Below are 18,063 nucleotides of genomic sequence, written 5' to 3' on the forward strand. Positions count from 1 at the left end.
CAAGCGTGGACTCCAAGTATGGCCAGTCTATCCTGTCAAAGGCTTTCTCCATGTCCAGGCTCAGCACCAGGCTCCGGACCTTGTTGGCATTCACAAAGTCAATTATATCTACAATCCTTCTGGTATTGTCGGCCGCTTGTCTATCTCTAATAAAGCCAACCTGGTCCGGATGGATCAGCCTAGGCAGGACAGTGCTTAATCTATTGGCCAGTAATTTACAATATATCTTAACATCCGAATTGATCAATGATATCGGCCTGTAACTTTGGCAATTTGTGGAATCTTTGTCCTTTTTGTGAAACAAGGAGATCGACGCCTGGAGCATCTGCTCTGAGAAGAGCTCTCCTGCCAGGACCCCGTTAAATAACCGGAGCATATGTGGGGCTAGTATACCTATACATTTTTTATAGTAAAGATTGGAGAACCCATCTGGGCCCGGGGCCTTGGAGGACTTTAAGTTTTTGACAACTGCCGTTAATTCTTCTCGAGTGAAATCACTCTGTATTGCCCCGCGCTCCAATCTGCTCAACTGTGGCAGTGCAGCATCTGCTAGAAATTCTTGCAGTATGCCGCTTGTGTTTACATAATGAATCACCGTCTCCCCGTTGTATAACTGAGCATAATATTGTTTAAACTCTTCCACTATAGTTTTGGGGTTGGAGGACATCTCCCCTGATTTTGTCCTAATTGCTTGTATGTTATAATTTGGTTGCCTATTGCGGAGTCTGTTTGCTAACATTGTGTCCGGCTTGTTGGCCTTCTCAAAAAATTTCCTGCGTGTCCAACTCAAATCCTTCTTGGCCCGGGATGTGAGGAGGAGGTTAAGCTCAGTTCTTACATCCTTCAGCTCCTTTAGTGTGTCCCCTCTACCTGATCAGCTATGTAGTGTAGAGAGCTCATGTAACCTCTTATATAGCTGTGCCAATTTGGCGTCCCTTTGTTTTTTACTTCTAGCTGCTATGCTTATCAGAACCCCCCTCATCGTGGCTTTGTGAGCCTCCCACAGCATTGTTGGTCTGGAAAAACCGACTAATCTCCTCCCTGACTGATTTCGCTAGTTCTGATATCTTAATCAACAATTCATTAAGTTTCCAATTTGCTCCCGGGCTAACTGGCCTAATTTGTGTGCACCGCAGCTCTATCGATGCATGATCCGACCATGTAATGTCATGTATTTTGGTGTCGGAAATCTGTGGGACCAGTCTACTTGAAACAAAGAAGTGGTCGATCCTACTGTAACTGTCATGGGGATGTGAGTAAAATGTATAACTACGCTCGCCCGGGTGCTGTTCCCTCCATATCTCAATCAGGCACCCTCGCCTGAGGCCTTCCAGCAAAGGCCCATTGCCTGCCTGTCTGGCTTCTTGCTGCTGTGGCGATCTATCTATTCGGGGGTCTACAACTTTGTTAAAGTCACCTGCAGAATTACATTTCCCTCAGCCCATCGTTGTAGTGTCTGAAAGAACTCGTCAAAAAACTGAGGCTCGTTTTCACAAGGCGCGTAGACACAGGCAAACGTCACTCTACACTGCTGTAGGAGTCCTACCAGGATTAGATATCTCCCCTTACTGTCTCGTTTCACTCTCTCCATCTGGAAGGGGGATTTGTTATTAAATAAGATAGCAACCCCTTTTTTCTTTTCTTTAGCGGAGGCCAGGAAGAACTGCCTGTAGCCTTTGTCTAAGAATCCAGGGCTGCTATGCGTACTAAAGTGTGTCTCCTGGAGGAAAACCACATCTGTGCCCCTCCGTCTAAATTCAGAGAAGGCGATCTTACGTTTCTTCGGGCTATTAAACCCTTTAACATTTTGGGATATGAGTGTTATGGCCATACTGTTGTGTTGATCGCTGTGTATAGAGTAGAGCCAGTTCTTACCTGGGGTATGTGGCTCACAAGGATATTTGCGTCTGCCTTGGCGACTCTTGCTGATCTTCACTCCTTCTCTGGGGGGAATCTGGTACAGGGCGGGAGGGAAACACGAGGAAAGAACAAGGAAAACAAAAAACATAGATACATACATATAGAACCGTGGTGGTCTCTAAGGACCTCAGGTTCAACGCCCGGAGGTATCTCCTCCTCCCGGACCCTCCTCCCTCCCAGTCCAGTCCCATGGTCTCTCTTGTCGACCATGAATTTCCGGGTCTTTTACGGGAGTGCGGGTTGATCCCACATCCCCGTCTCGGCGGCGCATGCCTGCGGGCAGGATTGGTGGTAGTCTCCTGCCCACCCGCCGGCAGCTACTGTCCTTTTTCGGCTAAACTTCCCCAAAACTCTAGGGTATCCAACTCAATTTTAACCTTAGTGTGACTAAACTATTATCCACAGTGTGTAAAGCTAACTCCCTTATGCTCTAGCCCCTGCTTTGTAGCCTGAGAAGGCTAATGTGTCCTATCTCCCTCCTCTGCTCTCCTCCCCTCGGTGTTCACTATCCCCTCTGCGGCCTCAACTATCATGAACCCCCCCCCCCCCTTCGCTTCCCCCCTTTCGGAGGGCTCCTCTCCCCCGCTAATGGGCTCGTATCCCCCTCTCTTGGGTCCCTCTCTGCGCTCTACTCGTCTATCCTACCGCTTCCCAAAAGGCTTCCCGTCGCTCCCCTCACCCCCGGGGGCTGTGCTCGACCCCTTAGGTCACCCCTTTCCTCTCCTTTTGCTCCTCCACTCTCCGTGACCTTTAACTTCTCTCCCCGGCAGCGGAGTTCACGTACCCCTGCCGGGGTGCACCGGATCACTTCCGGCGCCGCACTTCCGGTGTACCACCGTCACCTTGCCCGCGTCATCTGGGTCTCTGCTGCTCCACGACATCTCGTCTGCTGACGTCAGTGGTGTGAGTTTAGTCGGAGGCTGACCATGGGCGGTGATGGGTGTAGCAGAGGGCGGGCTCGTTATGCTCACCATTCGTTTGCGCCGAAACTGCTGCCGCGCTTTCCCTTCTTTCTAGGGTGAGTAACTCGCTGCCATTTTGGGGGCTTTTGCTGTTACTTTTAGCGCTTGGCGTAGGGTGTCCTTTCTACTCCAACTGACACTGCAGAACGACAAAGAGAGCGAGGGTAGGACAGTCATCTTCACATCGCAGGGCAGGCAATGTCACTAACTGTAAAACAACTTTTAACCCACAACTTTAGGCAGCAATCCAGCGCAGCTGTCCCTTTAAGGATCGCTTAGCGCCCTCCCCAGTCTTCTCCTTCCGCTTCTCAGCCGGCGCGGGCACAATCTCCCAGTCTGCTGGTCGTGGAGGACGCGAATCCGGGCTCCCCGGGTAAGTAGCTGTAGCAGCGATTCCCAGTTTTTTCAGGAAAGCTGTTCCCTCCGATAGGTGTTTCAGAGCATGGGATCTGCCATTTTTCACCACCACCAGGGCAAACGGGAAGGCCCATCTACATCTAACGTCCTTGTCCCGCAACACCCTCGTGATAGGCTGCAGAGCCCTCCTTCTTGCCAGGGTTATTGGGGATATGTCCTGAAATATAGCCATATTTATTCCCTCATATGTCACTATAGGGGTCGCCCGTGTAATTTTGCATATCTCCTTCTTGGTCTTATAGTGATGTAGACGGAGGATCACATCTCTTGGTGGGTTGTTGGGCATTGGACGCGACCTCAGGGTGCGATGGCAGCGATCCATTAACAATTCAGCCTCCGATTTGTCCGGAATAATGGTGTTCATCCACCGACTTATCAGGTCTTGAGGGTCCAGGATCTCTTCAGGGATCCCCCTTATGCGTAGATTGTTGCGCCAGTCCCTGTTTTCGCTGTCCTCCTGCCGGTCCTCCAATTCTGCCACTCTGGCTTCTAGATCCCCCATCCTCTTATTTGTCTCTTGCTGGCACCTCGAGCTTTACTCCATACGTTCTTCTAGCTCATTTGTGCGTGTGCCAATCTGAAGGATATCTTTACGGAGGCCCTCCACTTCTCGCCTGAAGAAAGTTTTGAGGTCCGTCAAGAGCCGGGCTATCTCCTTTTTTTATAACCCGTGTGCTCCGCCGAGGTCCCCTCCATCTCCGTGGCGGAATCGGATTCAGAGACCGCAGAGTTCTCCTCGGTCCGGGCCTTTCCTGAACCCGTGAAGTAGGAGCGCACATCGGTTTTGCGCTTGTTCTTTTGCCGTGTCGTCACCATCCCCCGTTGTGTGTGGTATGCTTATGATCTGTAGGGTTTCGTAGGTTTAGCACTGTGCGAAAAAATTTGTCAAGTTTCGTTTAAAATGTCTTTTATTAGCTTTTGGTGCCGGCGGGTAGCGGAGCCTTTAAATTACACCTCCATCACCGTACCCGTTGCGCATGCGCCTCCGCACATCCCCCTCTTACCCAGCCATCGTATGTTCATGCCCTCTTGTGGAAATCCTAGCTGCAGACCTAGCGTTCTCACTGCCCACTCCCGGGCCCAGTCTCAACTCTGTGTCGTCTTCTCCTCTGGTGATGCTGCTACTGCCCAAGCGTAGGGTGACCAGATATCCTGGGTTTTTTGTAATGTCTGTCCCAGCTACCTGTCATAATTTAAAATGTCCCCGTTTTGGCCATCAGAGCGGGGGGGGGGGGGGCAGCAGAGAGACCCAGAAGAGTCAGTGGGAACTTCTGGTGTCTGCTGTCAGGGCTGAAGATGGCTTCCCCCCCCACCCATGCAGGTATGGTCCAGAATGGGGGTGGACACACTCACTCACTTTCTCTATACGGAGACAGACACAGCAGCATGGAGAGAGGAGACAGAGAGACACACAGAGAGACACACACAGACAATGAATGGGGGGGGGGGGAGGAAGAGAGAGACACAGAATGGGGGAGAAAGACAGAGAATGGAGAAAGAATGGGACGGGTGGAACGAGAATGGAGGGATGGGGTTGAAAGAGAGAATGATGTGTGTGTGTGAGAGAAGGGGGGACAGAGAGGGGGGGCTGGGGTGCAGTTAGAGCTGTCATTTGTTTTATAAAATATTTTTTTTAATGTGTCCCGATTTTTACTTTGGTAAATCTGGTCACCCTACTTACACTTGTCATTATTTGTAGGCCCAAATAACATGGTTTTGGCCTATTAAATGTATCCTGGTCATTCACTCGTTTGTAAAGACTTGAAACATATTTATTAAAAAAAAAAAAAAAAAACACAATTTACATATAAAATGATCTATTCTCACACTTCTATGGATCTTTGCATTAACAATAAATGAGAATAAATAGCCTTCAGTATAAAAGTGCCCTAGTACTTGACACCACAGAATTATGGCTGCAAATCAGCAACACCAAAATTATTTGGTTTGATTTAAAAAAACAAAAACAACTTTGCTAAAGTCACCACAAAAGGGCCTTTTTTAAAAAATGCTTTCTAATGTAATTCTTACCTATAGGACACCCGATTTGAAAGTGGCACGTTTAAAAAAAAAACCAAAAAAACAATATGCCTTTAGTTCTCCTCTCTCCCTTTTCATTGGCAGAAACCGTTTGAAATAACGATGTCGTTTATAGGATAGGGTGTTAAAAAGGGACAACGTATAATGCGCTATTTAAAAGGAATACATTTTCCAAGAGGCCGATTGTCCGTTTTCATGAATAACATGTGGAAGGTGCAATTTGTACTTTATAACGAAGAGTCGACCCTGAGAGAACGTCATGCAGCCATCCACAGGTTAACCCCTGCACTGCCGGGTACCAATGCGTTGCTGGCCCTTCCAGCAGTGAAAGGGTGGGGGGTGAGAGGTTAAAGGAGGGTGCCAGCTGCTAGGGTGGCATTTTCTGGGTGCTCCCCCCCACGAAGGCCCCCCCTGCAGTGTCAGGACGCTGCCAGTTTGATTACCCCAAATTCAGTGAGTAGGGCCACGGTTAGGAAGAGAGCGTAGAGAATCAGCAGGGTGACCCCGTACCCGCGGCGTAGGTGAAAGCATTGAGCGGGCACAGATAGCAGAGAGAATACCAGGCTCAGGCCCAGTCCGCCCGCCAAGATCCATACCAGCAGACCACCCGACTCCAGCTGTGGGGAGGAGAGAGAGAGGGGTAAAAAGAGTGAGCGAGAGAGATAATATAAAAGGAGAACCAAAAAATAGCGATCCTCCTGGGAGAAGATGAAACCACAGCAGAACTGGCTGCACACTATATCAGCACCTGCCACAAGCTGAGAGACGTCCACTAACCCCCACATCCCTGTGTGAAACTGTTACCCATATACCGTGCAATCATTATACCCTACCCCCTATTCACGCTTTGGCAATACTGAAATGCGAGAGAGAGAGAAAAAATGAAAAAGAGAGAAAAAAAAATGAGAAAGAAAGAGAAAAAAAATGAGAAAGAAAGAGAGAAAAAAAATGAAAGAGAGAAAGAGAGAGAAAGAAAAAATGAGAAAGAGAGATCAGCACTAGAAAGGACAGTGACACCACAAATCTTGCACAGCCTCCCACCCAGGTACAAATGGACATCTCAGCAGAGCTCAGTATGGGGACGTCCTCAACAGGGGTGAGATACAAAGCAAACTTCAATGTTTCATACTAAGGGAATAGAGACAGAACTCGGAGGGGATCCAGCAGGCCTCTCATCACAAGCATTGTAACAAATGCTGCCAACACACACACACACACACAGACACACGACACAGGGCAAACACAAGAATCCCCAGAATATTTGGCTTGACTCCGCATGTAAATCTCTTCACACTGAACTAGGGAAACTGTTAAATCTAAAGGAAACCCGAAGAGATTCAGATCAATGACAAAACAATCAAACACAAAAACTACAGGAAATTGGAGAAGTCCCGTCATCTAACACCTTCTGGAGCAAATGGAAGGCCATACATAAACCAGGGGACCTACAGCTAGCGAGCACATCTGGAAACATCATCTCCATGCTCTACAAGGCCAGGAAAGTGGAGCAATTGACACCAGACCAAATGGTAGGTGTCAACGAGCAATTAAAGACTACCAGAGGCCACTCAACACACCAATCTCACTGACAGAGCTAAAGGAGCAATTGAATCAGATACAGTCACTCAAGGACAGTGGGTTAGACACAATAACATGGTCAAATACAGCACTTTCACACTACAGAGAAGCAATGGTAAAACGGGTTAATCTGATACTCATATCTGACCAATCCCCCAAAGCAGGGTAAGGTGGCCTGATCATCCCTATATATAAAGATGGAAACCGCCAGCACCCAAACAGCTTCCGAGGAATCTGGTTAAGCAGCCGCCTAGGTAAATTGTTTTGCAGCATTTAAATAGGAGGATCCAGACATTAATTAGGGACAAAAAGATCACACAGAGGAGCCAACTAGGACTTCTCCCCAACCATAGAACAACCGACCACATATATACTCCACACACTGTAATAGATATGGATGTACATAGGGTCCAGAAAAGGAGAGGGTGGGGGTGTGAGGTATACACCATAATTAAAAGGAACATACTTTTAGACAGGGTGTAGTATGAAAATAAATAATATGAGTACAGTCCCTTTCCAATTGGAGCAGGGAGTGAGACGGAGCGAGACAGGGAGCGAGACAGAGAGCGAGACAGAGAGCGAGACAGAGAGCGAGACAGAGAGCGAGACAGAGAGCGAGACAGAGAGCGAGACAGGGAGCGAGACAGGGAGCGAGACAGGGAGCGAGACAGGGAGCGAGACAGGGAGCGAGACAGGGATGCTGCTGCAGTCCAACATTCTATTTAACATCTACATGAATGACCCGGCATTCACTTTGGGGGAATGACCAGCCCCTGTCTGGATCAATGCTTGGAGATGGAAAGGTTAGTTGCCTGCTCTATGCTGATGACCCAGTGCTCTTGTCCCCAACAGAGCAAAGCCTAAACATATTGGGAAACTACTGTAACTTGTATAGCCTAAACATAAACAAATCAGAGACCAAAATTATGGTTTTCCAGTTAAAAAAAATAAATAAAAAAAAAAGGACTATGAGCCAACCAATACCAGTTCTGCCTGAATGGGGAGATCATTGAACAAACAAATGACATGTGCTTGGGAATAACATTCAGTGCCTCAGGGACATTCACCCAAGCCATGAAATGCCTACAAGAGAAGGCAATGTGAGCAGGTTATGCTATAAAGTCATCTTCCAAGACATGAATCCCCCTGTAAAACTCTGGCGAACGTTGTTTGACTGACACACACACACACACACACACACAAAATCAGTCAGCCTGTGACACTATCAGACACCCAAAGACCAACAGACTCATCTGAGGAACAAAAACCAACCAGGGCTTAAACGTTGTGACAGTGTGTGTAGAAATAGTGATGTCCGGTCTAAACTGTTAGATATAGTGGAAAGGTGTGTCACCATATGTGCTTCTCGCATCATATAGGGTCCCGAACAGCCTCTTCAGACTAAGGTCCATAGTGTAGGTCACATACTGTAAGCTCTTCTGGGCAGGGACACCCTTTCCTACTGTTACTTCCACGCCTGAAGCGCTTATTCCCATTATGTGTTATATTATTATGTCACGTGTATTACTGCTGTGACGTGCTGTGTACCTGGATGGCGCTACATAAAGATATACATACATATTATGTTGGGGTCAGTCATATTATATAGAGAATGTCCCATACCACCCTGACATGCAGAAGGAGCACTGAGCTCACACACGGGGTCTCTCACCTGTAGCTCTGTCTGTGTGGGTCCCATCTGTAGGATGCACCCCAGTCCCACTCCGACCAGCATATCTGGTGTCACATCAGGAAAAGCACACACCAGTCCCAGCACTCTACTAACGGGTTACTCTTTGAATAGGGGTTGCTACTGCGGTTAACTATCCCCTAAAGAAAGCCATACAAAAAGGATACTGAAGATAATGCCCCCAAAGCAAGCAGAATAGGCCATGCGGGGGTACCCCTGCCGGGCGAGCGTGAGGTCCGAGACGAAATCTGTCAGCAGAAGGAGGACCAAAAATACTGAGTGATGCTCTGCAGAGCCCCCCAGGGCAAAGCGACGCTCTGCAGGGCTCCGGCACAGATCTGGCAATGCAGGCACGGTGTCACTCACCCCCAATGCTGTTCCCCCAGGCAAGCAGCGTCAGTCCCAGGACCGTGTTACTGAGCCGGAAGATGACGCCAAATGTGCGCAGCAGGTTAACGACTTCGGTGGCCGCTGCGCTGATCCACAGAGCGCTCACCAGGAACCCCAGGAAAGAGAAGAGCTGTGGAGGAGAGGGGTACACCTTCAAAAACAGGGGGGCTCACACACAATGAATTCTTTATGGGGTTCCCAGCAATATTTAGAGAGAGAGGGAGGGGGGGGTCAAACATACACACAGGGTGGCATCGGAGGGTCACACACAGGGTGGCATCTGGGGGTCACACACACAGGGTGGCATCTGAGGGTCACACAAAGGGTGTCTCTGGAGGGTCTTACCCAGTGGTATTTTGGGGGATCCTCGTTCCTCGTGGTGAAGAATACGATGACCGCCAGCGGAGTCCCAATAAGCAGCAGCAAGGCCCAGACTGGCAGCACTCCCTGAATCTTGTACAGACCGTCTGGGGGGGGGGGGGGGGGGGGCAGGGAGTATAGCATGGAATTTAGGGACCACAAAAGTGGAACAGAAACCCTACACAAAGCCTTGTTATCTCAGGGGCAGAACATCCTAAAAAAAATAACACCCCAATACACAAGTGCCTTATTGCCCTAGAAATGTCCCTAGAATACTATTATGGCAATTCGAGCAGATAATAATAAATGTATACCCCATGGGTACATGTTTCCCAAAAAGGTTTCCTGAACTTTTAACTCTTTTGCTGCCAAGATTAAGAAGGTGATCACTATTGGACCCGCAGAGCATTTGGGGCCAAATGGGGAGTGTAGGAAGGAGATTTAATGGAGAGTGATATGTTAGATGCCCCCTGGCAGAGCAGCTGCCCACCCCCCCTGGTGGCACTTACATTCCCCAGCCTTCAGGGTGAGTATGCAGAGGAGGGGGCTGGTAATGAGGTGAAGGCAGTTGAGAGGTCTCTGCCAGTTCCGGTCCTCTCTATCAGGGTCCACAACGGGAACAGAGAGGAGGAGCAGCATCTCCACGGGGAACTGAGGACAAGCAGCAGAGGGCATCACTACGGGACCCGCAGAGCATTGCTCCGTGTACCCAGGACACCAAGACCAGCAGAGCATTGCTCCGTATACCCAGGACACCAAGACCCGCAGAGCATTGCTCCGTATACCCAGGACACCAAGACCTGCAGAGCATTGCTCCGTATACCCAGGACACCAAAACCTGCAGAGCATTGGTCCATATACCCAGGACACCAAGACCTGCAGATATTGCTCCGTATACCTGGGACACCAAGACCTGCAGAGCATTGTTTTGTATAGCCAGGGCACAGACCTGCAGAGCATTGCTCCGTGTAGCCAGGTCACCGAAGCCTGCAGAGCATTGCTCCATATACACAGGACACCGAGACCCGTTTCCTGAGCCTAGAATTGTAGAACATAGTCCTCTATAATGCAGAGATTCTAACAGATTCGAACCACCCTCTTCCCTTTCCCACTCTCCCCCACAGTTCCTCTCCCCGTTTCAACTCTTCCCCTCTACCTGCCCCCTCTCACACTTCTCCCCCCTTCCCTCTCACCTTTATCACTTTGAAGACCCTCCAGTGCCAGGGCTTCTGTCTCCACTTCCTGTGATCTACTGGATTCAGCGCCCCCCACAGGATCTGCCAGGTGCTGCGCTGCAGGGGTAACAGGGGCTGGTACTCCTCACCTTGAGGGGTGTAAAAAGTTAAACATGTCCCCTTATGACAGAATCCCCTGGGCACCTCTCCCTGTGCCAACCTCTGTGTGCGACTCCCTGGCTTTGGGGTCCCATCAACAGTGAAGGGGATCACACAGCCGGAGGGTCACAAGGCGATGCCACTGGGCAGAAGACAGTCCAATATCGTACCATACTCAGAGCTGTGAGGGGTGGGCACATCGGCATCTTCTGACTCTGCCAGGAGCTCTGACAAACAATGACAAGAGGAAGGACAATGTGACAGTCTGTCCTAACTTCATTTCTGAAGCCAATAGTCTGAGTTTAGCGGAATGAAGTATTCTGATTGGTGGGTTATCTCAGCCATTATTTTAATGCCCCAAATGGAGACGAGCGTCAACCCTCGGTTGAGACCTCACCTGGTCCCTGTGTGTTCTGGAGAGAGTGGAGCCGGCTGCGTCTTCTCTTGTAGATCCAGGTGGAGAGGACGACCACCAGGACGTAAAAGAGGTATAGCAGTAAATACACTGTGGGGAGACAACATAACTGAATGTTAGAGAGAGAAGAAGAAAGAAGAAAGAGAGAAGGAGAGAGAGAGAAAGAGGGAAAGGAAGAGAGGGAGAAGAGTGAGGAAAGTAAGTTATTGTAGAAAGAGTAAATTAGGAAAAAATAAAGTGTGAGAAGAGGGGCAGAAGCAAAGAAAGAGCAAGATAGAAAGATGGAGAGTGAGGAGCTAAAAGTGGCCAGTGGAAGGAGAGTCAGTCAACAGAGGACAAAGACAGACAACCGAGAGCGACACACCGAGGACAGAGGGAGAGCCAGGTGAAGGAGTGACACCAACTCACCCAGGGCCTCTGGCAGGCGCACGGAGCCTCGGTACAGCACGTAGAAGGTGAGGAAGACGGCAGCCATATAAAACACGATGTCCCTCAGGAAGGGGCGAGACGCGGCGGTGAACGGCTTCACTAGTGAGATCCCCCCGGCCACTACCATGGTGACAAATATCCCCGCGCCTGGGACAAGGGACACGTCATATACACTCAGTGCATGTGCACAGGTGGCCCACCTGCCTTATGCACTCAAAGAAGCAAAAAGTGACACAGATTACCCAGAATCCTTAGCTACAGTGGAAGCACTGTATGCTGTGCGATTATGGGGTTAAGCAGGTTTGGAGACCTGTCTGAAATGTGAAGGTGCTCATAAGTCTTCTTTACCATGACTATATTATATATACACACACACACAAATACACATCATAATCTATGTCCCAGACATACCGAAGAGCGCTCCGATAGCCAGCCCGGCGGTCCTGGAGTCAGAGAAAGCAGCCACGGCACTGAACACATCGGGGGCACCGTTCCCAAACGCCAGGAAGGTGACGCCATGCAGTTAAAGGTCAAGGAAGGTCATACTGCAGCACTGTGCTATTCCACTAAAGACTTGGGGGCTTATTCTATATCAGTCGGAGCGGCCAATTGGGATGAAATTTGCCATTGAAGTCAATGGGGAATTTCTTCCAAAATTGGCCTCTTTGTCGGATACACAATTAAGCCCCTCAGGGTGGACACATTTACTCGTATTATGGTTCAGAAATATTTTTGTGTTTTGGTTCTGCTGGATCTCGATTGCTTTCAGATTTGTGATTGTGAAAAAAAATGTCATTAAAACATTTGAGTAAACTTTTTCAAGCTTCGAACTTCTCCAAAAAGTTTGATTATTTACCCCCAAAAAAGTTAGACCAGTTTATAAAATCACACAAAAAAGTTGACAACAACAATGTAAATGAATACGACGAGAAGCCTCGCGTGGTTTTTTTTTCTGAATTGTGCTCCAATTTGATAGTTCATTCCGACGTTTGACTCCTAATTCCAAACGCTGGACACAAAGTTCGAACCCGCGAAAAAAAAAAAAAAGTGTCCATCCTTACTAAAGACCCAACCTTCCCCATCCCTCTGCTTCTGCACCTGTCATTATCTGCATCACGCGCTGCTATTCCTGCAGGGACCCCCTTACACACAGCTGCTGACACGGCACCTTAGTCTTGCCCTGCACCTACCACACCCACAGCTGCCACTGCCGCACCCCACACATACATAGCTGCCACTGCCACACCCTACACATACACACACACGCCACTGCCGCCTCCCCCCCCCCGCACACACAGCTGCCACTGCCGCACCCCACACATACATTGCTGCCACTGCCGCACCACACACACACACACAGCTGCCACTGCCGCCTCCCCCCCCACACACACACACAAACACACACACCTGCCACTGACACACCGCACACGCCACTGACCCATCACACACACAGCTGCCACTGCACATTAATCTTGCCCTGCAACCACCACACCCACAACTGCCCCACCCCACCCAGATGCCACAGCAACTTAATTGTGCCTTGCTCCCCATCACACACAGCTGCCGCTGCACCTTAATCATGCCCTGCACCCACCACACACACACAGCACCTTAATCATGCCTTGCTCCTATCATACACACAGCTGCACCTTAATCCTGGCCTGCACCCACCCCACACACAGCTCTGCCACTGCACCTTAATCTTACCCTTCACCCACCACACCCAGCTGTCACCACACCATAACCTTACATTGCACCCAACAACACACGCAGCTGCCCCTGCTCTCCATATTAGTAAAGGATACAGCGACATTGTGTGACAGTCTCAGACTGCGGGATATAGCTGATAAATTGGGACAGAAGCTGAAAGAGGAAACGGGAGGATTTCACACCAGAGAGACACTGCTTACTGACTGGTCAGGCAAAATGCTTACGTTTGACAATGAAAACATAAAACTTACTACAGATTTGTTTCATACTATAGTAAAAACCTGGGGGTGAATACCCCGGTAAGGGGGACTTGTTCCCAGAGTCTGACCCCCAACATGGCACGGTTCTAGAATGACACTTTGACCCCCAGCCTATATGCTGCGAAGCAGCTTCCTAGTGCTGGAGACTTCTTCACCTGCAACCCATCACATCTGTCCCTCGTACCATAGGACATGGCTCTTCAACTGGCACCCCGTGAAGGGCCTTTCTGTGGCCCCTAGAGACTCTGCTCATGCTAATTTCATACTAGTTGCAGAGGGGTTTATTCTCAATCATTTCCCATGGATTGCAAAGGGGAACTTTGGCCAAAATCGTCCTGATCGGCTGATATATAATAAGCACTTTATGCAGCCAAGTGAAATTTTTTCACACTAAAACGCACTTGTTTGTGGCATTTCTGCTTGGGTTTTTTTTTATTTTTTTTTTATACCTTAGGTGGGAAGCAGGGGGTCTCTGGAGCCCAACCGCTTTCATATTAGCTCCGGGGACCCCTTGCACCCCGAGATACTTACATCTGAAATGACTGCCGGTATCAGCCCCGGCTGGGCACGCAATATGGCGGTTTAAACAGGATTGAGATACTTACCTGTTTGAAAGGTGCTGTGGGTATCTTGGGGAGCAGGAGGTCCCCAGAGCTAAAATGATCATGGTTAGCTACGGAGACCCCTCTGCTTCCCACATTGGGGGAAATCTTATTTTCAAAGGGAAGTTGTTCTTTAAGATAATGTGCACACTGTGTACATGGTATAGATGTGGCAAATGATTATTGCAAGCATTTATAACAGTATTTACATGCATCTGACATGACATTACAATAAGCCTTCTACTCCTCATATTTGTTTCTGATCTGGCCCCTATGGAGAACTCGCTGAAGAGCCCTGTCACAGGGTGACATAGCGACACAAAAACGGAATGGAACTATGACGCTTGTCCCTTCCCCAGCAAGGTGACAGTGATGGCAGACAGAGGACTACCTCTTCAGTCGCTGCCTGTGTGTCTCACTTCCTTTTAGACGGTAAGCTCTTGTGGTTGAGCTGTACCATTTGCGATGGGTACAGCGCCATACATGCTAGGAGAGATAAATGAGCTGCAGCTTGTACTCACAACTTCTCTGCGGTCACTGCGAGAATGGCGAAGAGGTAGAGGAGCCACAGGCCCTGCAAGAGGAGAGAGTTAGAGGGTTATCTGTAGCACTGCTCTGCTATTCCAGAGCTTGTCTGCACCCCCCACATACACTGCACTCCAACCTGAACACACAGTCCACCTGCTAATCAGTGTGCCCATGTACTAACCTGCAGACCCCACATACAGCTTGTCACTACATCTCAATCCTGCTCTACTATTCCAGTACTCACCTAGCACAAATCCCCTGGTTTAGCAGCTTGCCTGGCATATTCTCTGCTATTCCAGTACTCCCCCACAGCACCTCTCTCGACATCTCGCTCTGCTATTCCAGTACTCACACACACCTCCATCCTTGTCCTGCATTACCCTCTATTCCAGGACTTGCACCTCCACCCTGCGGTATTCCAGTACTTTCTCCTTCCTGCTGCACACTCACAGTCCTTCCTGCTGCACACTCACAGTACCGCCACCCTCTATCCCCCTCTTAATTCCTCCAGAGCTACCTACATACAATAGGACGGCCAGAGGGAATAGGTTGGGAGGGAAGGTGCAGACCGCCCCCTCCAGGTAGCTGAAGTATCCGTCAGCGTCACTGCAGTCCGGGGTACTCCTGACGAAGCCACAGCGCAGCGAGGCGTTCAACTTCCCCACTTCCCGACACTGCGTGGGAAATAGAAACATCAATGGTGAGACAGAGCAGGGACCCAACACTAACCAATCAGAATGCTCTATTCTGCAGGGACCTGACACTAACCAATCAGAATGCTCTATTCTGCAGAGACCTGACACTAACCAATCAGAATGCTCTATTCTGCAAAGTTCACAGGCCTTAAGCGTTTTGACACTACCGGTGCCTACCCCATGGAACGTCCCAAAATAGAACATTCCAACAGTTGCCATGGGTTCACCCTAATCAACTACCAATGCAGCTCTTACAATGTTCTATTCAGCCACAATCAATAGGGGGGATTTCAACCTACACTTTATTTTTAAACACAATTTTCTCTTTTCTAAATGCAAATGTTCATGATTATTTTGTTTATTACTTAGATTATTGTATATTGATTACTATATATAGGTGTTTTACAATAATAGGTTGTCTTCCATAGGCAACTCCTGCTTCACCTTCCACACCCTCAGGAAATCCCACAGACACCCTGTTATGGCATAAGAAGAAGAGGCCGCTGACCCCAATAACTTATACTAGCACCTGTGCTGCAAGGAGCATCTGCAGAGCATCACAAAGCCAAAGAGCAATGCACTGCAGACACCGCTCTGGCCCTCAAGGGGTTATCAGTGAATCTGTCCCCTTTGTTAATCACGTGACACTCCCCGTCATACTCACGTCAGTCTCTGCCCCTGTAGTGCCATTGCTGTATCTCTCCGAGGATAAGGGTCCCGGGGTCAGGGTAGATGTGTTGGCTCCTTGGCTCACAGATACAGCCACCAGCCACGGTGCACTGGCCAGCAGCATTCTGCTCTCTCCCCCCCCCCCCCTGCAAATCAATCTCAGAGCCTCATCTCCTCCCCCAAATTACCCCCCCCCCCAATAACTCTTCTACTGTCCCTCAGTCTCTACTCTTCCTTCCCCACTCTTTCTTCCCACTTCTCCCCTCCTGTTCCCCTTTCATTCACGGTTTATTTTCTCTATCCTTCTCTCTACACCGCTCTCTCCTTGCACACTGCTCAATCCCTCGCTTACCTTTTTCTTAGTCTTCTGCTCCACTCGCTCTCTCCCTAATCTAGGACATTCTCTATTACATACACTATCTATCTCTAGTCTCAACCACTCTCTCTGCCACACACCCCTCCCCCCCTTTCTTCCTTCCTTCCTATCACTGCCCCCCCCCCCTTTCTCTAACTCACTCTATCTAACTGTCTCTCTTCCTCCCCTTTCTCTCGCCAAATATCTTCCTTTCCTGGTGCAGAGATACGAGTCCTGTAAGAAAAAGGAGGAAGTAAGAAAAAAAAGAAGTCGGGCAGGAAGCCTGCCACACACACCCCCCCCCCTGTAGAAGTGACATCTGCAGTGTCACACATGCACACTGTAAACCAGCAGCTCTTAACCATTCATTCAAATGCACCGTTTCCATGTTCTATGTATTGAGATTTAAAGCAGCAGTCCCTGGTTATATATATATATATATATATATATATATATATATATATATATATATATATATATATATATATATATATATATATATATATATATATATATATATATATATATATATATATATATATATATATAACTATTAAGGTTATGGTGGGTAAAAAAAGTGACTAAAACCCTCCACAGTAAAGCATAAAGCTGCAGTGGAAGTGCTGTTTGCTGGGTGATAATGGTGAAAGACAGGGTTGCAGACCTGTCTAAGACATGCAAATGAATATACAGGAATATTTACAGTTGCTATATATATATATATATATATATATATATATATATATATATATATATATATATATATATATATATATATATATTTTTTTTTTCAAGTTATGGTGGGTAAACAAGTGGCAAAAACCCTCCACAGCAAAGCATATAGCAAATGGAAATATTACTGTATGCTCATTTGCATGTCTTATACAGGTCTGCAACCCCTCCTTTCACCATTATCACCCAGCACTTCCACTGCATCAAGGGATTCTGGGAAATGACATGCAAATGAGCACACAGTGCCACCTTTTGCTTCAAAACCCTTCAACATGGTTCCCCTATAAGCTTAAGCTTGCTGCATGGTCACAGCTTTGAGCACAGCCAGGGTTAAGATGCATAGCCAGTAAAACCACCCACAGAAACAGTCTGTCTGTTATGGATAAGTAATATACTAATATGACTAAGGTAACATTATCTACTGTTACAGTTTGCAGCTCAAACTGATGGGAATATTAGCAACAAATGATCACAAACAGGAATGTGTTGCAAAGATCTTGCACTGCTGGGGAGGCTAAAGAAATCAAAGGATGCTTTGAAACTCATTACAAATGGCATGAAGGGTTGAATAAAAAATAAAAAAAAAACAGACTTATCTAATACTACAGAACTGATTAAAAAATAAACACATATACGATTTCACATGCTTTGCTGATTTAACCAGTCTGATGATCCCCTGGTGATCCTACTAACCTGTGCGATCTCCTGGTGAAAGGTCCCTGTAGCCTGTCTGATTATGAAGGGTCTCTATTAGGGACAGGAACGTGTTATGATCCAAGTTAAAGCTCTCCCAGATCAGCTGTCCCCCAGAAAACCTGAAGACACCAACACACTCCTCCCAATCTATGCAGTTTAAAGGGACAGGGGGAGTTTAAATTAAAGGGACAGTACAGCCAAGGAACCCATGACTTGCACCTGTCTTTCGCACTGCCGGTGCATTGTCACAGGCAGAATTACAGGGAGGGCATGGTTGGTTT

At 48.2% G+C, this 18,063-nt stretch overlaps 1 protein-coding gene across 1 annotated transcript; it reads right to left on the reverse strand.

Moving 5' to 3' along the window:
* Positions 1 to 5,104: 5,104 nt before the first annotated feature.
* On the reverse strand, positions 5,105 to 16,153 carry SLC8B1 (solute carrier family 8 member B1). Its single transcript, XM_075568820.1, has 15 exons — positions 15,995 to 16,153; positions 15,157 to 15,309; positions 14,629 to 14,681; positions 13,342 to 13,398; positions 11,947 to 12,053; positions 11,515 to 11,682; positions 11,089 to 11,196; positions 10,862 to 10,918; positions 10,551 to 10,681; positions 9,867 to 10,008; positions 9,343 to 9,464; positions 8,974 to 9,127; positions 8,775 to 8,855; positions 8,590 to 8,654; positions 5,105 to 5,956 (listed from the first exon to the last, which is right to left on the reverse strand). Exons 1-15 carry the CDS (start codon positions 16,121 to 16,123, stop codon positions 5,759 to 5,761), a joined length of 1,725 nt encoding a protein of 574 aa, XP_075424935.1. The 5' UTR covers positions 16,124 to 16,153; the 3' UTR covers positions 5,105 to 5,758.
* Between the last annotated feature and the right edge of the window lie 1,910 nt (positions 16,154 to 18,063).

The sequence above is a fragment of the Ascaphus truei genome, chromosome 13 (assembly GCF_040206685.1).
Source record: "Ascaphus truei isolate aAscTru1 chromosome 13, aAscTru1.hap1, whole genome shotgun sequence".
Lineage (NCBI taxonomy): Eukaryota > Metazoa > Chordata > Amphibia > Anura > Ascaphidae > Ascaphus > Ascaphus truei.

Bases quoted from the DNA above. Each gene is read 5' to 3' on its own strand.
- SLC8B1 (XM_075568820.1), bottom strand. From the start codon at position 16,123: ATGCTGCTGGCCAGTGCACCGTGGCTGGTGGCTGTATCTGTGAGCCAA. The intron at 15,310-15,994 runs GTGAGTATGACG...TTTCCCACGCAG, and splicing joins CTACAGGGGCAGAGACTGAC to TGTCGGGAAGTGGGGAAGTT. The intron at 10,919-11,088 runs GTGAGGTCTCAA...ATTGTTTGTCAG, and splicing joins CCAGAACACACAGGGACCAG to AGCTCCTGGCAGAGTCAGAA.